Source organism: Oncorhynchus kisutch, linkage group LG5, assembly GCF_002021735.2.
Source record: "Oncorhynchus kisutch isolate 150728-3 linkage group LG5, Okis_V2, whole genome shotgun sequence".
NCBI classification, from domain to species: Eukaryota; Metazoa; Chordata; class Actinopteri; order Salmoniformes; family Salmonidae; genus Oncorhynchus; species Oncorhynchus kisutch.
Window position 1 is genome coordinate 49,479,525 of NC_034178.2, and position 22,455 is coordinate 49,501,979.

General features: G+C 44.3%; 1 protein-coding gene across 6 annotated transcripts in view; it reads left to right on the forward strand.

Moving 5' to 3' along the window:
- The window catches only part of LOC109891189 (sodium channel protein type 8 subunit alpha), a 105,752-nt gene that overhangs the window by 54,409 nt on the left and 28,888 nt on the right, over positions 1 to 22,455 (forward strand). For 3 of the 6 annotated variants that reach the window (XM_031825255.1, XM_031825253.1, XM_031825251.1), the window contains exons 10-11: positions 19,905 to 20,237; positions 21,233 to 21,368. In XM_031825255.1, coding sequence (XP_031681115.1) covers positions 19,905 to 20,237; positions 21,233 to 21,368 — 469 coding nt within the window. Of the gene's footprint in view, positions 1 to 17,708; positions 17,805 to 19,904; positions 20,271 to 21,232; positions 21,369 to 22,455 lie in introns of those variants that run through there. The other 3 variants (XM_031825252.1, XM_031825250.1, XM_031825254.1) reach the window with 2 other exon arrangements.

A 22,455-nucleotide genomic window follows, 5' to 3' on the forward strand; every position in this document is an offset into this window, starting at 1 on the left:
ATTACATGTAAGTCCGTTTTTACCATCTCCTCTTTAGTCACTGTGAGAGTTCCACATGTATCTGAAAGTGGTGACCTGCCTAATGGTGCTAACTGGAGAAATATAATTGCTATTCCTACTTTGTTTTCTTTTCCTAAAAGGTGTAATCCAATTTTTGAGTCTCCCGTTCTTCTGAAATCTCAGAGTAATCTGACTTGTATTGGAGCTCTGTGTGATTTCAAATGCAGAAAAGGTTTGACATTTTTACATCTTAACATTCGCAGGTTGCTGACTGTTTACATTTTGTTTGTACTAATCTAAATATCACCCAGCTGATTACAAAGTCTATTCATCCTAACTTAAAGGACCCTATCAAATCGACTTTGATTTGACCTCATATTTACAAATATTCCAGAGAAATATGATGGGAGTGGGGTATTTGCTTTGGATATTAGTGACCACTGTCCCATTGTATGTGTCAGGGATATACGGATGCCTAGAGCCAAACCTCGTTTTATCAACAAGAGACATTTTAAAGATTTCAGTGAACAGGCATTTTTTTGTGACTTTTTATTTTGTTGACTTTGATTGTATTGCATCTATACCTGACCCAGAGTTGGCTCTGAACCACTTCTCAAATGTTTCCAATTGTGTTGTAGATCAACATGCTCTCCTTTTAAAAGAACTGAGAATGTAAAATAGGTCTTGCCCTTGGTTGTCGAGAGCTATCTGAAGTCCTACACAACAGAGATGCTGCCTGGGACAAAGCTAGATTCACAGACTCGAGCCCAGACTGGCAGTCTTTCAGGCGATTGAGAAATATGTGCGTAAAACTAGTTAAAAGAGCGAAATCAGATTATTATGTTAATACACTATCTGAATGTACAGGGAACCCAACTACATTATGAAAAGCTGTTGTGTTTGTTTTGTTATTGTGTGCTGAATTATATATTGTTTTATACACATGTATGTTTTATTGTAATGTATACAGGGCTCTCTTGTTAAATAGATTTTTAATCTCAATGTGACTCTCTGTTTAAATAAAGGATAAATAGAAAATAAAATGCTTTAAAATATGGAGAGTGTTACTCATTGCTGGATTTGCCCCAAACATAATACTTTGTATTCAGGACAAAAAGTGAATTCCTTTGCCACATTTATGTAGTATTATTTTAGTGCCTTGTTGCAAAAAGGATGCATGTCTTGCTATATGTTTTATTATGTAGAGTATTCCCTTTTCCCCTCTGTCATTTAGGTTAGTATTGTAAAGTAACTACAATGTTGTTGATCCATCACAGCCATTAACCTTTTACTGCAGTGGGCTAAATCAGGGTCACTGAGTTTCTTGGTAGTCTTAAAAACAAATCTACTTTGAAACAAAAGTATACACCTCACAAACATTGTCATGGGCAAAACAAACCCCACCGGTACCAGATTTATATACAGCGCATTCGAAAAGGATTCAGACCCCTTCCCTTTTTCCACATTTTGTTACTTTACAGCCTTATTCTAAAATATATTACATTATGTTTTCCCCTCATCAATCTACATACAATACCCCATAATGACAAAGTGAGAACAGGTTTTTAGACGTTTTTGTAATTGTATTAAAAATAAAAACAGATAGCTTGGAACCTCCAAGACTCTTGGTGCTGGCAGCCCGGCCAAACTAAGCAATCTGGGGAGAAGGGCCTTGGTCAGGGAGGTAACCAAGAACCCGATGGTCACTCTGACAGGAGCTCCAGAGTGGATATGGGAGAACCTTCCAGAAGGACAACCATCTCTGCAGCACTCCACCAATCAGGCATTTATGGTAGAGTGGCCAGACGGAAGCCACTCCTCAGTGAAAGGCACATGACAAACCACTTGGAGTTTGCCAAAAGGACTCTCAGACCATGAGAAACAAGATTCTATAGTTTGATGAAACCAAGATTGAACTCTGTGGCTGAATGCCAAGCGTCACGTCGGGACAAGTCGGGATGTGTTTCTATGTCTTTGAGAGGCTCAGCCAGAGCCCGGACTTGAACCTGATCAAACATCTCTGGAGAGATCTGAAAATAGCTGTGCATCGACACTCCCCGTCCAACCTCACAGAGCTTGAGAGGATCTGCAGAGAATAATGGGGTAAACTCCTCAAATACAGGGGTGACAAGATTGTAGCGTCATACCCAAGAAGGTTCAAGGCTGTAATCGCTGCCAAAGGTGCTTCAACAAAGTACTGCGTAAAGGGTCTGAATACTTATGTAAATGTGATATTTCAGTTTTTTATTTTTAAAACATTTGCAAAAAATTCTAAAAACCTGTTTTTGTTTTGTCATAACGCAACAAAATGTGGAAAAAGTAAAGGGATCTGAATACTTTGAGTGCACTGTACATCACAGAAGACTGAACTATAACAAATCCCGGACAAGCACACCTGATTCCACTTGTCAAATAATCATTAAAAAACACGAGAAATAAGAAAAATATGAAACACACAATTAAAGTAAGTAAGCATACTGTAACGATTCTCTTGTGGTGAAGGAGAGTCGGACCAAAATGCGGCGTGTAGATTGCGATCCATGTTTAATCAAGCGTAAAACACAAATCAATACAAAAACTACAAAAACAACAAACGTGGAAACGTAACGAAAACCGAAACAGCCCTATCTGGTGCAAACACAGAGACAGGAACAATCACCCACAAATACACAGTGAAACCCAGGCTACCTAAATATGGTTCCCAATCAGAGACAATGACTAACACCTGCCTCTGATTGAGAACCATATCAGGCCAGACATAGAAATAGACAAACTAAACTATGGTCAGGGTGTGACACATACAGTGCCTTGCGAAAGTATTCGGCCCCCTTGAACTTTTCGACCTTTTGCCACATTTCAGGCTTCAAACATAAAGATATAAAACTGTATTTTTTTGTGAAGAATCAACATCAAGTGGGACACAATCATGAAGTGGAACGACATTTATTGGATATTTCAAACCTTTTTAACAAATCAAAAACTGAAAAATTGGGCGTGCAAAATTATTCAGCCCCCTTAAGTTAATACTTTGTAGCGCCACCTTTTGCTGCGATTACAGCTGTAAGTCGCTTGGGGTATGTCTCTATCAGTTTTGCACATCGAGAGACTGACATTTTTTCCCATTCCTCCTTGCAAAACAGCTCGAGCTCAGTGAGGTTGGATGGAGAGCATTTGTGAACAGCAGTTTTCAGTTCTTTCCACAGATTCTCGATTGGATTCAGGTCTGGACTATGACTTGGCCATTCTAACACCTGGATATGTTTATTTTTGAACCATTCCATTGTAGATTTTGCTTTATGTTTTGGATCATTGTCTTGTTGGAAGACAAATCTCCGTCCCAGTCTCAGGTCTTTTGCAGACTCCATCAGGTTTTCTTCCAGAATGGTCCTGTATTTGGCTCCATCCATCTTCCCATCAATTTTAACCATCTTCCCTGTCCCTGCTGAAGAAAAGCAGGCCCAAACCATGATGCTGCCACCACCATGTTTGACAGTGGGGATGGTGTGTTCTAGGTGATGAGCTGTGTTGCTTTTACGCCAAACATAACGTTTTGCATTGTTGCCAAAAAGTAAAATTTTGGTTTCATCTGACCAGAGCACCTTCTTCCACATGTTTGGTGTGTCTCGTGCCAAACTTTAAACGACACTTTTTATGGATATCTTTAAGAAATGGCTTTCTTCTTGCCACTCTTCCATAAAGGCCAGATTTGTGCAATATACAACTGATTGTTGTCCTATGGACAGAGTCTCCCACCTCAGCTGTAGATCTCTGCAGTTCATCCAGAGTGATCATGGGCCTCTTGGCTGCATCTCTGATCAGTCTTCTCCTTGTATGAGCTGAAAGTTTAGAGGGACAGCCAGGTCTTGGTAGATTTGCAGTGGTCTGATACTCCTTCCATTTCAATATTATCGCTTGCACAGTGCTCCTTGGGATGTTTAAAGCTTGGGAAATCTTTTTGTATCCAAATCCGGCTTTAAACTTCTTCACAACAGTATCTCGGACCTACCTGGTGTGTTCCTTGTTCTTCATGATGCTCTCTGCGCTTTTAACGGACCTCTGAGACTATCACAGTGCAGGTGCATTTATACGGAGACTTGATTACACACAGGCGGATTGTATTCATCATCATTAGTCATTTAGGTCAACATTGGATCATTCAGAGATCCTCACTGAACTTCTGGAGAGAGTTTGCTGCACTGAAAGTAAAGGGGCTGAATAATTTTGCACGCCCAATTTTTCAGTTTTTGATTTGTTAAAAAAGTTTGAAATATCCAATAAATGTCGTTCCACTTCATGATTGTGTCCCACTTGGTGTTGATTCTTCACAAAAAAATACAGTTTTATATCTTTATGTTTGAAGCTTTTTTTCTCCAAGGTGGCATAGCAGTTCAGACGTCTTTTGTCCTCGTCTTGTCGTGTCCTGTATATATATATATTTACAACTTTTTCACATACATTTTATTTTTATTTTCCATCAACTCATCTTCAAAACACTCTCCTGCAACCCGCCTCACCAATGTATATTTATAAAAAAGTATTATTTACCTCAGATCTGTAATCCTCCAAGAAGCTAGCCAGAAACTCCAGGAGGCTGGCCTGAAACTAGCCAGAAGCTAATCCAGAAGCTAGTTCAGAAGCTAGTTGGCTCCTTTACTGGCAAGTCGTTGGTGTTCAGCTAACCACGGTTTGTGGTCATCGGCTATCCTTTGGCTCGAAAGTCTATCGCCAGTTCTGTACGGCGCAGCGCGGCTCGGAGCGGAGCATACCGGACCAATTTTTCTCTCCATGTCCCTGGATTTCGACTGCTCTCTGGACATTCATGCCCGGATCTCACAGCTAGCTAGCTGCTATCCGTGTGACTATCGGCCTTCGTCGATTCCGGAGCAAACATCAATTGTTCCGGAGCTAGCAAGCTCCGTCAATCACTCCTGAGTTCCATCAATCGCACCTGGGCTGCAGTCGCCTATCCGGACCCGGTTTGCTGCCTTCGCGGAGCCCCACCGGGCCTTCACAACTGGACTGCCAACGTTATCTACCCGAAGGAGTTATTCGGCTGGCTCCTCCGTCGCGACGTTACCTGAACGCCCATCTGCGGCCTGCTAACCGTTAGCTGTCTTACCGGCTGCTATCTGAATAGACAATCGGACATTTTTTTTATTTATTTTATTTATTTTTTTATTTTTTTTATTTTTATTATTATTATTATGTTTTCTTCTTGGGCCTCTATAACTATATCTATTGTTTTTATTTTTGTTGTTGTGTGATTTGGATTGATCCCCTCTACCACACGGAACCCCACTAATCTACTGACGGAGCGCAGGAGGTGGCTAACAACAGACCTCCATCCTATGCTAGCTTGCTACCGATGCCCTGGCTAGCTGTCTAAATCACCAACCAACCTCTCCACTCACCGGACCCTTTTGATCACTCGACTAAGCATGCCTCTCCTTAATGTCAATATGTCTTGTCCATTTCTGTTCTGGTTAGTGTTTATTGGCTTATTTCACTGTAGAGCCTCTAGTCCTGCTCACTATACCTTATCCAACCTATTAGTTCCACCACCCACACATGCAATGACATCTCCTGGTTTCAACGATGTTTCTAGAGACAATATCTCTCTCTTCATCACTCAATACCTAGGTTTACCTCCACTGTATTCACATCCTACCATACATTTGTCTGTACATTATACCTTGATGCTATTTTATCGCCCCCAGAAACCTCCTTTTACTCTGTTCCAGACGTTCTAGACGACCAATTCTCATAGCTTTTAGCCGTACCCTTATTCTACTCCTCCTATGTTCCTCTGGCGATGTAGAGGTGAATCCAGGCCCTGCAGTGCCTAGCTCCACTCCTATTCCCCAGGCGCTCTCTTTTGACGACTTCTGTAACCGTAATAGCCTTGGTTTCATGCATGTTAACATTAGAAGCCTCCTCCCTAAGTTTGTTCTATTCACTGCTTTAGCACACTCTGCCAACCCGGATGTTCTAGCTGTGTCTGAATCCTGGCTTAGGAAGACCACCAAAAACTCAGACATTTTAATTCCAAACTACAACATTTTCAGACAAGATAGAACTGCCAAAGGGGGCGGTGTTGCAATCTACTGCAAAGATAGCCTGCAGAGTTCTGTCCTACTATCCAGGTCTGTACCCAAACAATTTGAACTTCTACTTTTAAAAATCCACCTCTCTAAAAACAAGTCTCTCACCGTTGCCGCCTGCTATAGACCACCCTCTGCCCCCAGCTGTGCTCTGGACACCATATGTGAACTTTATTGCCCCCCATCTATCTTCAGAGTTCGTGCTGCTAGGCGACCTAAACTGGAACATGCTTAACACCCCAGCCATCCTACAATCTAAACTTGATGCCCTCAATCTCACACAAATAATCAATGAACCTACCAGGTACCTCCCCAAAACCTTAAACACGGGCACCCTCATAGATATCATCCTAACCAACTTCCCCTCTAAATACACCTCTGCTGTCTTCAACCAAGATCTCAGCGATCACTGCCTCATTGCCTGCATCCGTAATGGGTCAGCGGTCAAACGACCTCCACTCATCACTGTAAAACGCTCCCTGAAACACTTCTGCGAGCAGGCCTTTCTAATCGACCTGGCCGGGGTATCCTGGAAGGATATTGATCTCATCCCGTCAGTAGAGGATGCCTGGATATTTTTTTTAAATGCCTTCCTAACCATCTTAAATAAACATGCCCCATTTAAGAAATTTAGAACCAGGAACAGATATAGCCCTTGGTTCTCCCCAGACCTGACTGCCCTTAACCAACACAAAAACATCCTATGGCGTTCTGCATTAGCATCGAACAGCCCCCATGATATGCAGCTGTTCAGGGAAGCTAGAAATCATTATACACAGGCAGTTAGAAAAGCCAAGGCTAGCTTTTTCAAGCTGAAATTTGCTTCCTGCAACACTAACTCAAAAAAGTTCTGGGACACTGTAAAGTCCATGGAGAATAAGAACACCTCCTCCCAGCTGCCCACTGCACTGAAGATAGGAAACACTGTCACCACTGATAAATCCACCATAATTGAGAATTTCAATAAGCATTTTTCTACGGCTGGCCATGCTTTCCACCTGGCTACTCCTACCCCGGACAACAGCACTGCACCCCCAACAGCAACTCGCCCAAGCCTTCCCCATTTCTCCTTCTCCCAAATCCATTCAGCTGATGTTCTGAAAGAGCTGCAAAATCTGGGCTAGACAATCTGGACCCTTTCTTTCTAAAATTATCTGCCGAAATTGTTGCCACCCCTATTACTAGCCTGTTCAACCTCTCTTTCGTGTCGTCTGAGATTCCCAAAGATTGGAAAGCAGCTGCGGTCATCCCCCTCTTCAAAGGGGGGGACACTCTTGACCCAAACTGCTACAGACCTATATCTATCCTACCGTGCCTTTCTAAGGTCTTCGAAAGCCAAGTCAACAAACAGATTACCGACCATTTCGAATCTCACCATACCTTCTCTGCTATGCAATCCGGTTTCAGAGCTGGTCATGGGTGCACCTCAGCCACGCTCAAGGTCCTAAACGATATCTTAACCGCCATCGATAAGAAACATTACTGTGCAGCCGTATTCATTGATCTGGCCAAGGCTTTCGACTCTGTCAATCACCATATCCTCATCGGCAGACTCGACAGCCTTGGTTTCTCAAATGATTGCCTCGCCTGGTTCACCAACTACTTCTCTGATAGAGTTCAGTGTGTCAAATCGGAGGGTCTGCTGTCCGGACCTCTGGCAGTCTCTATGGGGGTGCCACAGGGTTCAATTCTTGGACCGACTCTCTTCTCTGTATACATCAATGAGGTCGCTCTTGCTGCTGGTGAGTCCCTGATCCACCTCTACGCAGACGACACCATTCTGTATACTTCCGGCCCTTCTTTGGACACTGTGTTAACAACCCTCCAGGCAAGCTTCAATGCCATACAACTCTCCTTCCGTGGCCTCCAATTGCTCTTAAATACAAGTAAAACTAAATGCATGCTCTTCAACCGATCGCTACCTGCACCTACCCGCCTGTCCAACATCACTACTCTGGACGGCTCTGACTTAGAATACGTGGACAACTACAAATACTTAGGTGTCTGGTTAGACTGTAAACTCTCCTTCCAGACCCATATCAAACATCTCCAATCCAAAGTTAAATCTAGAATTGGCTTCCTATTTCGCAACAAAGCATCCTTCACTCATGCTGCCAAACATACCCTTGTAAAACTGACCATCCTACCAATCCTCGACTTTGGCGATGTCATTTACAAAATAGCCTCCAATACCCTACTCAACAAATTGGATGCAGTCTATCACAGTGCAATCCGTTTTATCATCAAAGCCCCATATACTACCCACCATTGCGACCTGTACGCTCTCGTTGGCTGGCCCTCGCTTCATACTCGTCGCCAAACCCACTGGCTCCATGTCATCTACAAGACCCTGCTAGGTAAAGTCCCCCCTTATCTCAGCTCGCTGGTCACCATAGCATCTCCCACCTGTAGCACACGCTCCAGCAGGTATATCTCTCTAGTCACCCCCAAAACCAATTCTTTCTTTGGCCGCCTCTCCTTCCAGTTCTCTGCTGCCAATGACTGGAACGAACTACAAAAATCTCTGAAACTGGAAACACTTATCTCCCTCACTAGCTTTAAGCACCAACTGTCAGAGCAGCTCACAGATTACTGCACCTGTACATAGCCCACCTATAATTTAGCCCAAACAACTACCTCTTTCCCAACTGTATTTAATTTTTATTTATTTATTTATTTTGCTCCTTTGCACCCCATTATTTTTTATTTCTACTTTGCACATTCTTCCATTGCAAAACTACCATTCCAGTATTTTACTTGCTATATTGTATTTACTTTGCCATCATGGCCTTTTTTGCCTTTACCTCCCTTCTCACCTCATTTGCTCACATTGTATATAGACTTGTTTATACTGCATTATTGACTGTATGTTTGTTTTTACTCCATGTGTAACTCTGTGTCGTTTTATCTGTCGAACTGCTTTGCTTTATCTTGGCCAGGTCGCAATTGTAAATGAGAACTTGTTCTCAACTTGCCTACCTGGTTAAATAAAGGTCAAATAAAAAATTTTAAAAAAATAATAAAAGCCTGAAATGTGGCAAAAGGTCCCAAAGTTCGAGGGGGCCGAATACTTTCGCAAGGCACTGTACTATATACTGGAAATATTTAAAAAGTCAGTTTCAATATCATATTTACATGTGCAGGGATACTGGAGTGATGGAGGTAGATATGTATAGGGGTAAGGTGACTATGCTACATGATATAAGATAAACAGTGTAGCAGCAGCTTGCATGTGGGTGTGCGAGTTTGTAGGGTCAGTATAAATGTATGTACATATTATGTGTGAGTGAAGAAATGATGGAGTGAGTGTTTGTGTGTGTGTGTGTGTTGGAGTGAGAGTGTGTGGGAGTGTGTAGGGCCCTGTGAGTGTGCAGGGCCCTGTGTGTGTTTTGGAGTGAGAGTGTGTGGGAGTATGTAGGGCCCTGTGAGTGTGTAGGGCCCTGTGTGTGTGTTGGAGTGAGAGTGTGTGGGAGTGTGTAGGGCCCTGGGAGTGTGTAGGGCCCTGTGTGTGTGTTGGAGTGAGAGTGTGTGGGAGTGTGTAGGGCCCTGTGAGTGTGTAGGGCCCTGTGAGTGTGTAGGGCCCTGTGAGTGTGCATAGAGACAGTGCAAATACTGAAATAAAGGTCAATAAAGATACAAGGTCAACTCGGTCCGTGTAGCTATTTTGTTTGCTATTTATCATATTGCTTAGGGATAGAAGCTATTCAAGACTTGATGCACTGGTACCTCTTGACGTGGGCAGCAAGACTATTTGTCTATGGCTTGGATGGTTGGGGTCTTTGACGATTTTCTGGCCGTTCTTTTCACACCGCCTGATATAGAGGTTCTGGATGGCAGGGAGCTCGGCTCCAGTAATGTACACATGGTTAGCAGATGTTAATGCGAGTGTAGCGAAATGCTTGTGCTTCTAGTTCAGACAATGCAGTAATAACGAACAAGTAATCTAACTAACAATTCCAAAAAAACTACTGTCTTATACACAGTGTAAGGGGATAAGGAATATGTACATAAGGATATATGAATGAGTGATGGTACAAAGCAGCATAGGCAAGATACAGTAGATGATATCGAGTACAGTATAACATATGAGATGAGTATGTAAACAAAGTGGCATAGTTAAAGTGGCTAGTGATACATGTATTACATAAGGATGCAGTCGATGATATAGAGTACAGTATATACATATGCATATGAGATTAATAATGTAGGGTAAGTAACATTATATAAGGTAGCATTGTTTAAAGTGGCTAGTGATATATTTACATAATTTCCCATCAATTCCCATTATTAAAGTGGCTGGAGTTGAGTCAGTGTCATTGACAGTGTGTTGGCAGCAGCCACTCAATGTTAGTGGTGGCTGTTTAACAGTCTGATGGCCTTGAGATAGAAGCTGTTTTTCAGTCTCTCGGTCCCAGCTTTGATGCACCTGTACTGACCTCGCCTTCTGGATGACAGCGGGGTGAACAGGCAGTGGCTCGGGTGGTTGATGTCCTTGATGATCTTTATGGCCTTCCTGTAGCATCGGGTGGTGTAGGTGTCCTGGAGGGCAGGTAGTTTGCCCCCGGTGATGCGTTGTGCAGACCTCACTACCCTCTGGATAGCCTTACGGTTGAGGGCGGTGCAGTTGCCATACCAGGCGGTGATACACCCCGCCAGGATGCTCTCGATTGTGCATCTGTAGAAGTTTGTGAGTGCTTTTGGTGACAAGCCGAATTTCTTCAGCCTCCTGAGGTTGAAGAGGCGCTGCTGCGCCTTCTTCACGATGCTGTCTGTGTGAGTGGACCAATTCAGTTTGTCTGTGATGTGTATGCCAAGGAACTTAAAACTTGCTACCCTCTCCACTACTGTTCCATCGATGTGGATATGGGGGTGTTCCCTCTGCTGTTTCCTGAAGTCCACAATCATCTCCTTAGTTTTGTTGACGTTGAGTGTGAGGTTATTTTCCTGACACCACACTCCGAGGGCCCTCACCTCCTCCCTGTAGGCCGTCTCGTCGTTGTTGGTAATCAAGCCTACCACTGTTGTGTCGTCCGCAAACTTGATGATTGAGTTGGAGGCGTGCGTGGCCACGCAGTCGTGGGTAAACAGGGAGTACAGGAGAGGGCTCAGAACGCACCCTTGTGGGGCCCCAGTGTTGAGGATCAGAGGGGTGGAGATGTTGTTGCCTACCCTCACCACCTGGGGGCGGCCCGTCAGGAAGTCCAGTACCCAGTTGCACAGGGCGGGGTCGAGACCCAGGGTCTCGAGCTTGATGACGAGCTTGGAGGGTACTATGGTGTTGAATGCTGAGCTGTAGTCGATGAACAGCATTCTCACATAGGTATTCCTCTTGTCCAGATGGGTTAGGGCAGTGTGCAGTGTGGTTGAGATTGCATCGTCTGTGGACCTATTTGGGCGGTAAGCAAATTGGAGTGGGTCTAGGGTGTCAGGTAGGGTGGAGGTGATATGGTCCTTGACTAGTCTCTCAAAGCACTTCATGATGACGGATGTGAGTGCTACGGGGCGGTAGTCGTTTAGCTCAGTTACCTTAGCTTTCTTGGGAACAGGAACAATGGTGGCCCTCTTGAAGCATGTGGGAACAGCAGACTGGTATAGGGATTGATTGAATATGTCCGTAAACACACCGGCCAGCTGGTCTGCGCATGCTCTGAGGGCGCGGCTGGGGATGCCGTCTGGGCCTGCAGCCTTGCGAGGGTTAACACGTTTAAATGTCTTACTCACCTCGGCTGCAGTGAAGGAGAGACCGCATGTTTTCGTTGCAGGCCGTGTCAGTGGCACAGTATTGTCCTCAAAGCGGGCAAAAAAGTTATTTAGTCTGCCTGGGAGCAAGACATCCTGGTCCGTGACTGGGCTGGATTTCTTCCTGTAGTCCGTGATTGACTGTAGAACCTGCCACATGCCTCTTGTGTCTGAGCCGTTGAATTGAGATTCTACTTTGTCTCTGTACTGGCGCTTAGCTTGTTTGATAGCCTTGCGGAGGGAATAGCTGCACTGTTTGTATTCGGTCATGTTACCAGACACCTTGCCCTGATTAAAAGCAGTGGTTCGCGCTTTCAGTTTCACACGAATGCTGCCATCAATCCACGGTTTCTGGTTAGGGAATGTTTTAATCGTTGCTATGGGAACGACATCTTCAACGCACGTTCTAATGAAATCGCACACCGAATCAGCGTATTCGTCAATGTTGTTATCTGACGCAATACGAAACATCTCCCAGTCCACGTGATGGAAGCAGTCTTGGAGTGTGGAGTCAGCTTGGTCGGACCAGCGTTGGACAGACCTCAGCGTGGGAGCCTCTTGTTTTAGTTTCTGTCTGTAGGCAGGGATCAACAAAATGGAGTCGTGGTCAGCTTTTCCGAAAGGGGGGCGGGGCAGGGCCTTATATGCGTCGCGGAAGTTAGAGTAACAATGATCCAAGGTCTTTCCACCCCTGGTTGTGCAATCGATATGCTGATAAAATTTAGGGAGTCTTGTTTTCAGATTAGCCTTGTTAAAATCCCCAGCTACAATGAATGCAGCCTCCGGATAAATTGTTTCCAGTTTGCAGAGAGTTAAATAAAGTTCGTTCAGAGCCATCGATGTGTCTGCTTGGGGGGGGATATATACGGCTGTGATTATAATCGAAGAGAATTCTCTTGGCAGATAATGCGGTCTACATTTGATTGTGAGGAATTCTAAATCAGGTGAACAGAAGGATTTGAGTTCCTGTATGTTTCTTTCATCACACCATGTCACGTTGGCCATAAGGCATACGCCCCCACCCCTCTTCTTACCAGAAAGATGTTTGTTTCTGTCGGCGCGATGCGTGGAGAAACACGTTGGCTGCACCACTTCGGATAGCGTCTCTCCGGTGAGCCACGTTTCCGTGAAGCAAAGAACATTACAGTCTCTGATGTCCCTCTGGAATGCTACCCTTGCTCGGATTTCATCAACCTTGTTGTCAAGAGACTGGACATTGGCAAGAAGAATGCTAGGGAGTGGTGCACGGTGTGCCCGTCTCCGGAGTCTGACCAGAAGACCGCCTCATTTCCCTCTCTTTCGGAGTCGTTTTTTTGGGTCGCTGCATAGGATCCGCTCCGTTGTACTGTTTGTAAGGCAGAACACAGGATCCGCGTCGCGAAAAACATATTCTTGGTCGTACTGATGGTGAGTTGACGCTGATCTTATATTCAGTAGTTCTTCTCGACTGTATGTAATGAAACCTAAGATGACCTGGGGTACTAATGTAAGAAATAACACGTAAAAAAACAAAAAACTGCATAGTTTCCTAGGAACGCGAAGCGAGGCGGCCATCTCTGTCGGCGCCGGAAGTTCAACCGTTCAACCGTCTGTAACACCATGCGATCGAGGGCGGTGCTATTGCCATACCAAGCAGTGATGCAACCAGTCAATATGCTCTCAATGGTACAGCTGTAGAACCTTTTGAGGATTTGAGGGCCCATGCCAAACTTTTTCAACCTCCTGGGGGGGAAGAGGCACCGTCACGCCTTCTTCACAAATGTGCGTGTGGAACTTTTTGGTGATTTAGTGTCCGTGGCAACAACTGAAAATGTGTGCTGCTGGCGGTACTCAAGGACTGGAGTTGGGACGCCTGTATCTACGTAGTGACTGGGTGTATTAATACACCATCTAAAGCCTAATAAATAACGTTACCATGCTCAAAGGGATATTCAGTGTTATTTTTACACACATGCCAATAAGTGCCCTTTGCAAGGCATTTGAAAAGCTCCCTGGTCTTTGTGGTTGAATCTGTACTTGAAATGCACTACTCGAGTGAGGGACCTTTGAGATAATTGTATGTGTAGGGTTAAAGCATATTCAAATCTGTATGGGTGTCTTTCAGAGGTGTTGGGTTAAAAGTGGGAGTAAAATTTGGGCTGGACCTTGTGTGCAATTGACCAATAAAGTGATTATGGCACACAGACTGATTTATTATGTAATATGTTAAGCATATTTTGACTCCTGAACTTATTTAGGCTAACCATAACAATACTTCAAATTAAATGAAATTGTATTTGTCACATGCGCAGAATACAACAAATTGTAGACCTTACCGTGAAATGCTTACTTACGAGCCCTTAATCAACAATGCAGTTCAAGAAATAGAGTTAATACAATATTTACAAAATCATCTAAAGTGAGAAAAAAATAGAATCAAAAAGTAACGCAAGATAATTACATAACAATAACGAGGTTATATACAGGGGGGTACTGGTACCGAGTCAATGTGCGGGGTTACAGGTTAGTCGAGGTAATTTGTAAAGTGACTATGCATAGATAATAAACAGCGAGTAGCAGCAGTGTAAAAACACTGCAATATTTTAATACAATATAGCTCAGTATTAGTATTAATTATTTTATACTGTCTTTTTGTCGACAATAATTATGTAGGTGACTAAGCTGCCGCTTTCAAGGAGGTGGACACTAATCCGGACGCTTTTAAGAAATCCCGCTATGCCCTCAGTCGAACCATCAAACAGGCAAAGCATCAATACAGGACTAAGATTGAATCCTACTACACCGGCTCCGACGCTCGTCAGACGTGGCAGGGCTTGAAAACTATTGCAGGGTACAAAATGGGAAAACCAGCTGCGAGCTGCCCAGTGACGCAAGCCTACCAGACAAGCTAAATGCCTTTTATGCTTGCTTCGAGACAAGCAACACTGAAGCATGCATGAGAGGGCCAGCTGTTCTGGATGACTGTGTGATCACGCTCTCCGTAGCAGATGTGAGTAAGACCTTTAAACAGGTCAACATTCACAAAGCTGCGTGGCCAGATGAATTACCAGGACGAGTACTCAAATCATGCACGGACCAACTGGCAAGTGACTTAACTGACATTTTCAACGTCTCCCTGGCCGAGTCTGTAATACCTACATGTTTCAAACAGACGACCATAGTCCCTATGCCCAATGAAGCGAAGGTAACCTGCGTAAATGATTACCGCCCCGCCCCGTAGCTACGTCGGTAGCCATGAAGTGCTTTGAAAGGCTGGTCACGGCTCACATCAACACCATCATGCCAGAAACACTAGACCCACTCCAATTCTCATAACGCCCCAACAGATCCACAGATGACTCAATCTCAATCACACTCTACACTGCTCTTTCCCACCTGGTCAAAAGGAACGCCTATTTGAGAATGCTATTCATTGACTACAGCTCAGCATTCAACACTGTAGTGCCCTCAAAGGTCATCAATAAGCTAAGGACCCTGGGACTAAACACCTCCCTCTGCAATTGGATACTGGACTTCCTGACGGGCCGCCGCAGGTAGTAATGGTAGGCAACAACACATCTGCCATGCTGATCCTCAACACCGGGGCCCCTTAGGGATGCGTGCTTAGTCCGCTCATGTACTCACCCACGACTGCATGGCCAAGCACAACTCCAACACCATCATTAAGTTTGCTGATGACAACAGTGGTAGGCCTGATCACCGACAAAGATGAGACAGCCTATCGGGAGGAGGTCAGAGACCTGGCAGTGTGGTGCCAGGACAACAACCTCTCTCTCAATGTGAGCAAGACAAAGGAGCTGATTGTGGACTATAGGTAAAAGAAGGGCCGAACACACCTCTATCAACATCGACAGGACTGAAGTGGAGCGGGTCGAGAGTTTCAAGTTCCTTGGTGTCCACATCACCAACCAAGACAGTCGTGAAGAGTGCACGACAACACCTTTTCCCCCTCAGGAGACTGAAAAGATTTGATATGGGTCCCCAGATCCTCAAAAAGGTTCTACAGCTGCACCATCAAGAGCATCCTGACCTGTTGAATCATTGCCTGGTATGGTAACTGCTCAGCATCTGACTGTAAGGCGCTACAGAGGGTAGTGCGTACGGCCCAGGACATCACTGGGGCCAAGCTTCCTGACATCCAGGACCTTTTTACTGGGCGGTGTCAGAGGAAGGCCCAAAACAACTGTTAAAGACTCCAGTCACCCAAGTCATAGACGGTTCTCTCTGCTACCACAAGGCAAGCGGAAATGGAGCGCCAAGTCTAGGTCCACGAGGCTTCTACACAGCTTCTACCCCCAAGCCATAAGACTCCTGAACATCTAATCAAATGGCTATCCAGACTATTTACATTGACCCCCCATCTCTCCCTCTTTTACACCTCTGCTTTTCTCTGTTGTTATCATCTATGCATCATCATAACTCTACCTACATGTACATATTACCTCAACTAACCAGTGCCCTCACACATTGACTCTCTACCGGTACCCCCCTGTATATAGTCTTGCTGTTGTTTTTTTTACTGCTGCTCTTTAATTACTTGTTCATTTTATTTCTTCTTATCCATATTTTAACTGCATTGTTGGTTAGGGGCTCGTAAGTTAGCGTTTCACTGTCAGGTATTCGTTGTATTCGGCACATGCGACTAATAAGATTTGATTTGAAAATCCGTCAGTTTAAGCTAGAGATATTTTTTGAACTGGATGCGTCTCAATCAACTGTATCTGTAACACTTCCGCATCTGCGGTGAAAGGTGACAGAGCTAGAGCGATGTTTGTCAGACCAGAAGACATCTGCGGTGAAAGGTGACAGAGCTAGAGCGGTGTTTGTCAGACCAGAAGACATCTGCGGTGAAAGGTGACAGAGCTAGAGCGGTGTTTGTCAGACCAGAAGACATCTGCGGTGAAAGGTGACAGAGCTAGAGCGGTGTTTGTCAGACCAGAAGACATCTGCGGTGAAAGGTGACAGAGCTAGAGCGGTGTTTGTCAGACCAGAAGACATCTGCGGTGAAAGGTGACAGAGTGTTTAACAGGCCGTCGTGAAAATTACTCTTCTCTGTCGTTTCTGTTATGACCCCTCTATGGAAGCCCTAAGACCCTAAGGAACACGATGGTCCACAAGCATCTTGGGACTCGTCTGTAGCATCTGAACAGTTTGGGCTACACACTAATATGACCCCTCTGTGTAAAGGCCTCACACGACTCGTCTGAATGTCCCCCGGTACCAGTCCAAAAAGATTATGGAAGTATACTGTATATGGAGTTTAGTGTTTAGTGACAGCAATAAGGGGTTATATACATGTAAAAAAAAGTTTCCTGATGTTTTTTATGTCTCTCAGATATAGGATAGACACTTAATAACTTTTAGATTGCTGAATCTGTCATTCATTGAGTTTGTATTGGCAAATAGCAGTAAGGCCCCCTCCAAAATGTTTTTAATATATTTTTGGGATACTTCAAGGGGTCTTATCAAATAGCAAAATGGTCCCTGGTATGACCTTTTTAAAACAATTCCATATATCTTAGTATTTTGTGTAGATCAATGACAAAAAAAAATCACAATTTAAATCCCACAAAAAAATCCAAGGGGGGTGAATACTTATGATAGCACTGTACATTATTATCAATATTCATTTGTAGGCCAGATGACATTGATCCACCATTGTTTAATTCACCATTATTAAACATTTATTGACTACTAGTATACACTTTTCAGTAGTCTTCTTCTGTCATCTTGCACTAAATAGGGGTAGGCAACCCTGGTCCTGGAATGCCACAGACACTTCATGTTTTTTATTTAACTGACCTGGAAGACCAGGTGTGTTGAATTTAGGCAATCATTGAACTACTCAATTATCTCAGTTGGACAGGTGGCATGCTTCGTTGGAACAAAGCCCTGCAGTACCCACGGCACACTAGGAACAGAGTTGCCTACTCCTGTACTACATAGCGGTTAAGCTGATAAATTGTAAACTTTTTTTTTAAAGTACCACATTTGGTAAAGAAGTAGATTTATTTACAATGCCGCCGACAGTAACACTATTTTACAATTGAGAAGGACTGCTTTGAGGTAGGCACCAAATTTGTCACAGAGCTAGATGTATGGACCCTGAAAAGATGGCTGTCGACTGTAACACTACTTTGCAGTTCAGAATAACTATTTTGAGATAAATCATAAACTAAAATGTGTTTTGTTTATCAGCTTAACTGCCTCACTATGTAGTACAGGTGTAGGCAACCATGTTCCTGGTGGACCCCATCACAGATTTGGCCCCTGGGGGTATGGCAGCCATCTTGCTAAATGGCTGCAGACTGTAAAATGTTAATTACTAACCTTCAATCTAGAAAAAGTCATGGCCTACACTTCTTTGACTTTTAAAAAATGTTGGGAGAGGTACACAAGGGCCTCTAAACTATAACTATAATATAGTATAACATCTTGTCTGGGTAACCATTTGATTAGATGTTCAGGAGTCTTATGGCTTAGGGCTAGAAGCTGTGTAGAAGCCTCGTGGACCTAGACTTGGCGCTCCATTTCCGCTTGCCTTGCGGTAGCAGAGAGAACCGCCTATGACTTGGGTGACTGGAGTCTTTGACAGTTGTTTTGGGCCTTCCTCTGACACCGCCTAGTAAAAAGGTCCTGGATGTCAGGAAGCTTGGCCCTAGTGATTTCCTGGGCCGTACGCACTACCCTCTGTAGCGCCTTACAGTCAGATGCTGAGCAGTTACCATACCAGGCAGTGATTCAACAGGTCAGGATGCTCTCGATGGTGCAGCTGTAGAAACTTTTTGAGGATCTGGGGACCCATATCAAATCTTTTCAGTCTCTTGAGGGGGGAAAGGTGTTGTCGTGCACTCTTCACGACTGTCTTGGTGTCTTTTCAGAGTCCATAAATCTAACTCTGAGCCAAATTTGGAGCCTTTCTCTTAAAATAGTCCTTGGTTGTAAAATATTGGTACTGCTAGGCAATAATTTTCAAATGTGGCTGCCATGGCCCCCCGGGGAAAAATCTGTGGTGGCGCCCTATCAAAATATTTTCATGATATATAGATCTAACTCACTGCCAAATGTGTTTTGCTTATCTCAAAATAGTTATTCTGAACTGCAAAGCAGTGTTAGTCAGCAGCCATCTTTTCAGGGTCCATAAACCTAGCTCTGCAACAAATATGGTGCCTTTTCTTCAAAGCAGTTCTTCTGAATTGTAAAATAGTGTTAATGTCAGCAGCCATTTTGCTGCCAAGCTCCCCCCCCAAAAAAAAAAATCTGTGGTGGCTTCATATCTACATTTGTTTAGGGTATATACATCAAATTGAGTTCATCACTAATGATGTCATATCAATGTTAGGTTTCAAATGAATATAAGTGACAGAATTCCTAAGGCCTCTCCCTCTATCCCACTGTTTCTTCTTTCTCTCTGTCCTGGTGAGAGTCCATGATGTTGCATTGTGCTGACACATCCTCTGTTCAACACTAGTGCAGAGGAGAGTAGTTTTAGTGTAGCAGCAGTGACTGTACATTACACCAGTCTTGGCCTGTTTGGTGTGAGGGAAGGGAAGGGTAGAGAGAGGCATGCTTTCACAGGCCCCCACTACATTATTGATAAGCCCTTTTCATGAATCTTTCACTGCCCTGCTGAAAGCAATAATCTAGCTGTGTTTTGTCATCGCCCTGCCTATCACCACCCTTACCCCCCTGGTTTAAAAAAAAGTTACCTGTGAGAGGCCCAGTCAGAACGGCTTACTAAGCAAAACGGACCGTTGCGTACATTTGTGTGCCTGATTTCTAAAGTGGCCATCTTCTAGTCTTTAGTTGCTGTGTCTTTACATGTCTGAATGAACCATTATCTCTCATTTCTGTTTCTGTGGCTACTTCTTTTCCCCGTTTATCCTATTTGACCTTTTTGTCTTTCTTTCCGTTTCTCATTCTTTCTGTCTCTTGCTCTTTTTCTTATCATCTCACACCCATCCCTCTTTCTTTCTCTGTTTCTCTGTGTCTTCTTCTCTTCCACCCCTTCCTTTATTTCTCTTCTCTCTCTCCCTTTCCCCCCTTTCCCTCTTCCTCCTCCAGTCTCTCCTCTCCATCCCGGGCTCTCCATTCATGTCGCGGCACAACAGCCGTAGCAGCATCTTCAGCTTCAACAAGGGCCGCCCTCCAAAGGACGTGGGCTCAGAGAACGAGTTTGCGGACGATGAGCACAGCACGGTGGAGGAGAGCGAGGACCGCCGGGGCTCCCTGTTCATCCCCTACCGCCGTAGCAGCTACAGCGGATACAGCCAGGGCTCATCGCGTCTCATCAGCCCACTGGCGCCCCACACCGGAGGGAAGAGGAACAGCACGGTGGACTGCAACGGCGTGGTGTCGCTCATCGCTCACCAGCCAGGCGGACGCCTTCTGCCTGAGGTGAAAATAGATAAGGCAGCCACTGACGACAGTGTAAGGACGTTTTCGGTCTGGTTTCCACTCCCTTTCCCTTCTCTGTCCTCCTCTCTTCTTGTCTCTGAAGTTCTGGTTCCTTCCTCTTCTCTTTGATTTTCCCTTCTCGAGACTTGCTCAGCACTCACAGCCTTATTACACACACTCCATTCTCTAGTCTTTATTTTCTCCCCCTCCCCCCCTTTGCTTCAGCTGCTCTGAGTGGCGCACTCTTCCACCAATGAAAAACAACAGATTCCTGGCTTCCATTACACTGTAGTAACCTTTCTATTAGCCTAGTAGCCCGTTTCAAAGTCTCCTGCATAGAAGTACGCAGTGTCTCTTGGTAGCACCTATCTAGCAAACAGATATCTCTGTTGCCATGCCCCATCCACAACAAACACTACTAGAAACTCTCTCCCCTCTTCATTTTTCCTCAAAACCAGTTTATTCTGTCTGTCTTTTGCCACCATTTCCCCACCTCTCTTTTGTCTTTCCCAAGCTACAAAAAAACGTAACCTTTTTCTAACAACAGCATTCTTCCTCATCCTAGCTAGCATGGTAGTTTGACTTCCCATTACTTCTGTCCAATCCAAGCCAAGCTTTACCTTTTTACCTACTCTCCAAACGTAGCATGGTACAGTGGCTGTCTTGACTTCTCTTTTCTTATTGGATACATGCATGCTCTTGCATGCAGGTTTGGGAAGGGGATACGACTGCTATATGTTTTGGGTGGGATAAGACGGTTTACTTAGAATGGGATAATATTGTAAGGGGTGGGGGTTAGCGGCATTTTTTAGTGTCTGTTGTATGGGATCGGGTTTTCGTGTCTGGTGTGTGGGATAGGATTAGATATTGGTCTCTCTCTGTGTGTGTGTCAGACACAAAGGTATAGTGATTGGACTGGTTTCACGGTATGTGTATTTATGTAAGGCCTCTGACGGGTGTTTGTGTGTGTGTGTGTGTCCTCTCGCTGAGCGCAGACCACAGAGGTGGAGGGGAAGAAGAAACACTCAGGCTCCCTGATGGTGTCTGTGGACCAGCTTGGCCGCAACAAGGACCGCGCCAACAGTGTGATGAGCGTGGCCACACACACACACTCGCACACTCTACTGGAGGGTACGGAACTCACACACTCTCTCACACACTGGGTACCCTGGACTGGAGGTGTGGCTTAGTAGGGTCGTGGCTATCAGATAGATCTTTTTAGGCCACCTGTTAGAATAAATGTAATTTCTGTTCATCTGTTCTGTTGTATTTTCATCACATGTTAAAGGTCCAATGTAGATATATATATATATATATATATATATCAATTCCTTTCTGGGTAACAAATAACTACCGTACTGTGATTTTTTTAAATAAACATTTTTGCTAGGTCTGTCTGGGAGTGGTCTGCGAGAGGTGCCTAATGGGAGGGATGTGTAATCTGAAAACTAGCTGTTATTGGCTGAGAGGAGAGCAAACTTATACCGTATGGTGATGTCACCAGTTGGTCCAAAACCCCCACCCCAAGCTGAAACTTCATGTAATCAACAATGTTAATATTATATAAGAATATGTCAAATACATACACTTCCGGTCAAAGGTTTTAGAACATCTACTCATTCAAGGGTTTTTCTTTATTTTTTAAAACTATTTTCTACATTGTAGAATAATAGTGAAGACATCAAAACTATGAATTAACACATATGAAATCACATAGTAACCAAAAAAAGTGTTAAACAAATCAATATATATTTTATATTTCAGATTTTTCAAATAGCCACCCTTTGACATGACAGCTTTGTACACTCTTGGCATTCTCTCAACCAGCTTCACCTGCAATGCTTTCCCAACAGTATTAAAGGAGTTCCCACATATGCTGAGCACTTGTTGAAGGCTTTTCCTTCACTCTGCAGTCCAACTCATCCCAAACCAACTACATTTGGTTGAAGTTGGGGGATCGTGGAGGCCAGGTCATCTGATGCAGCACTTCATCACTCTCCTTCATGGTAAAATAGCCCTTTAACCGTCTGGAGGTGTGTTGGGTCAATGACCTGTTGAAAAACAAATGATAGCCCAAACCAGATGTTGATAGCGTATCACTGCAGAATGATGTGGTAGCCATGCTGGTTAAGTGTGCCTTGAATTCGAAATAAATCACCCCCACACCATAACACCTCCTCCGCCATGCTTTACGGTGGGATATACACATGCGGAGATC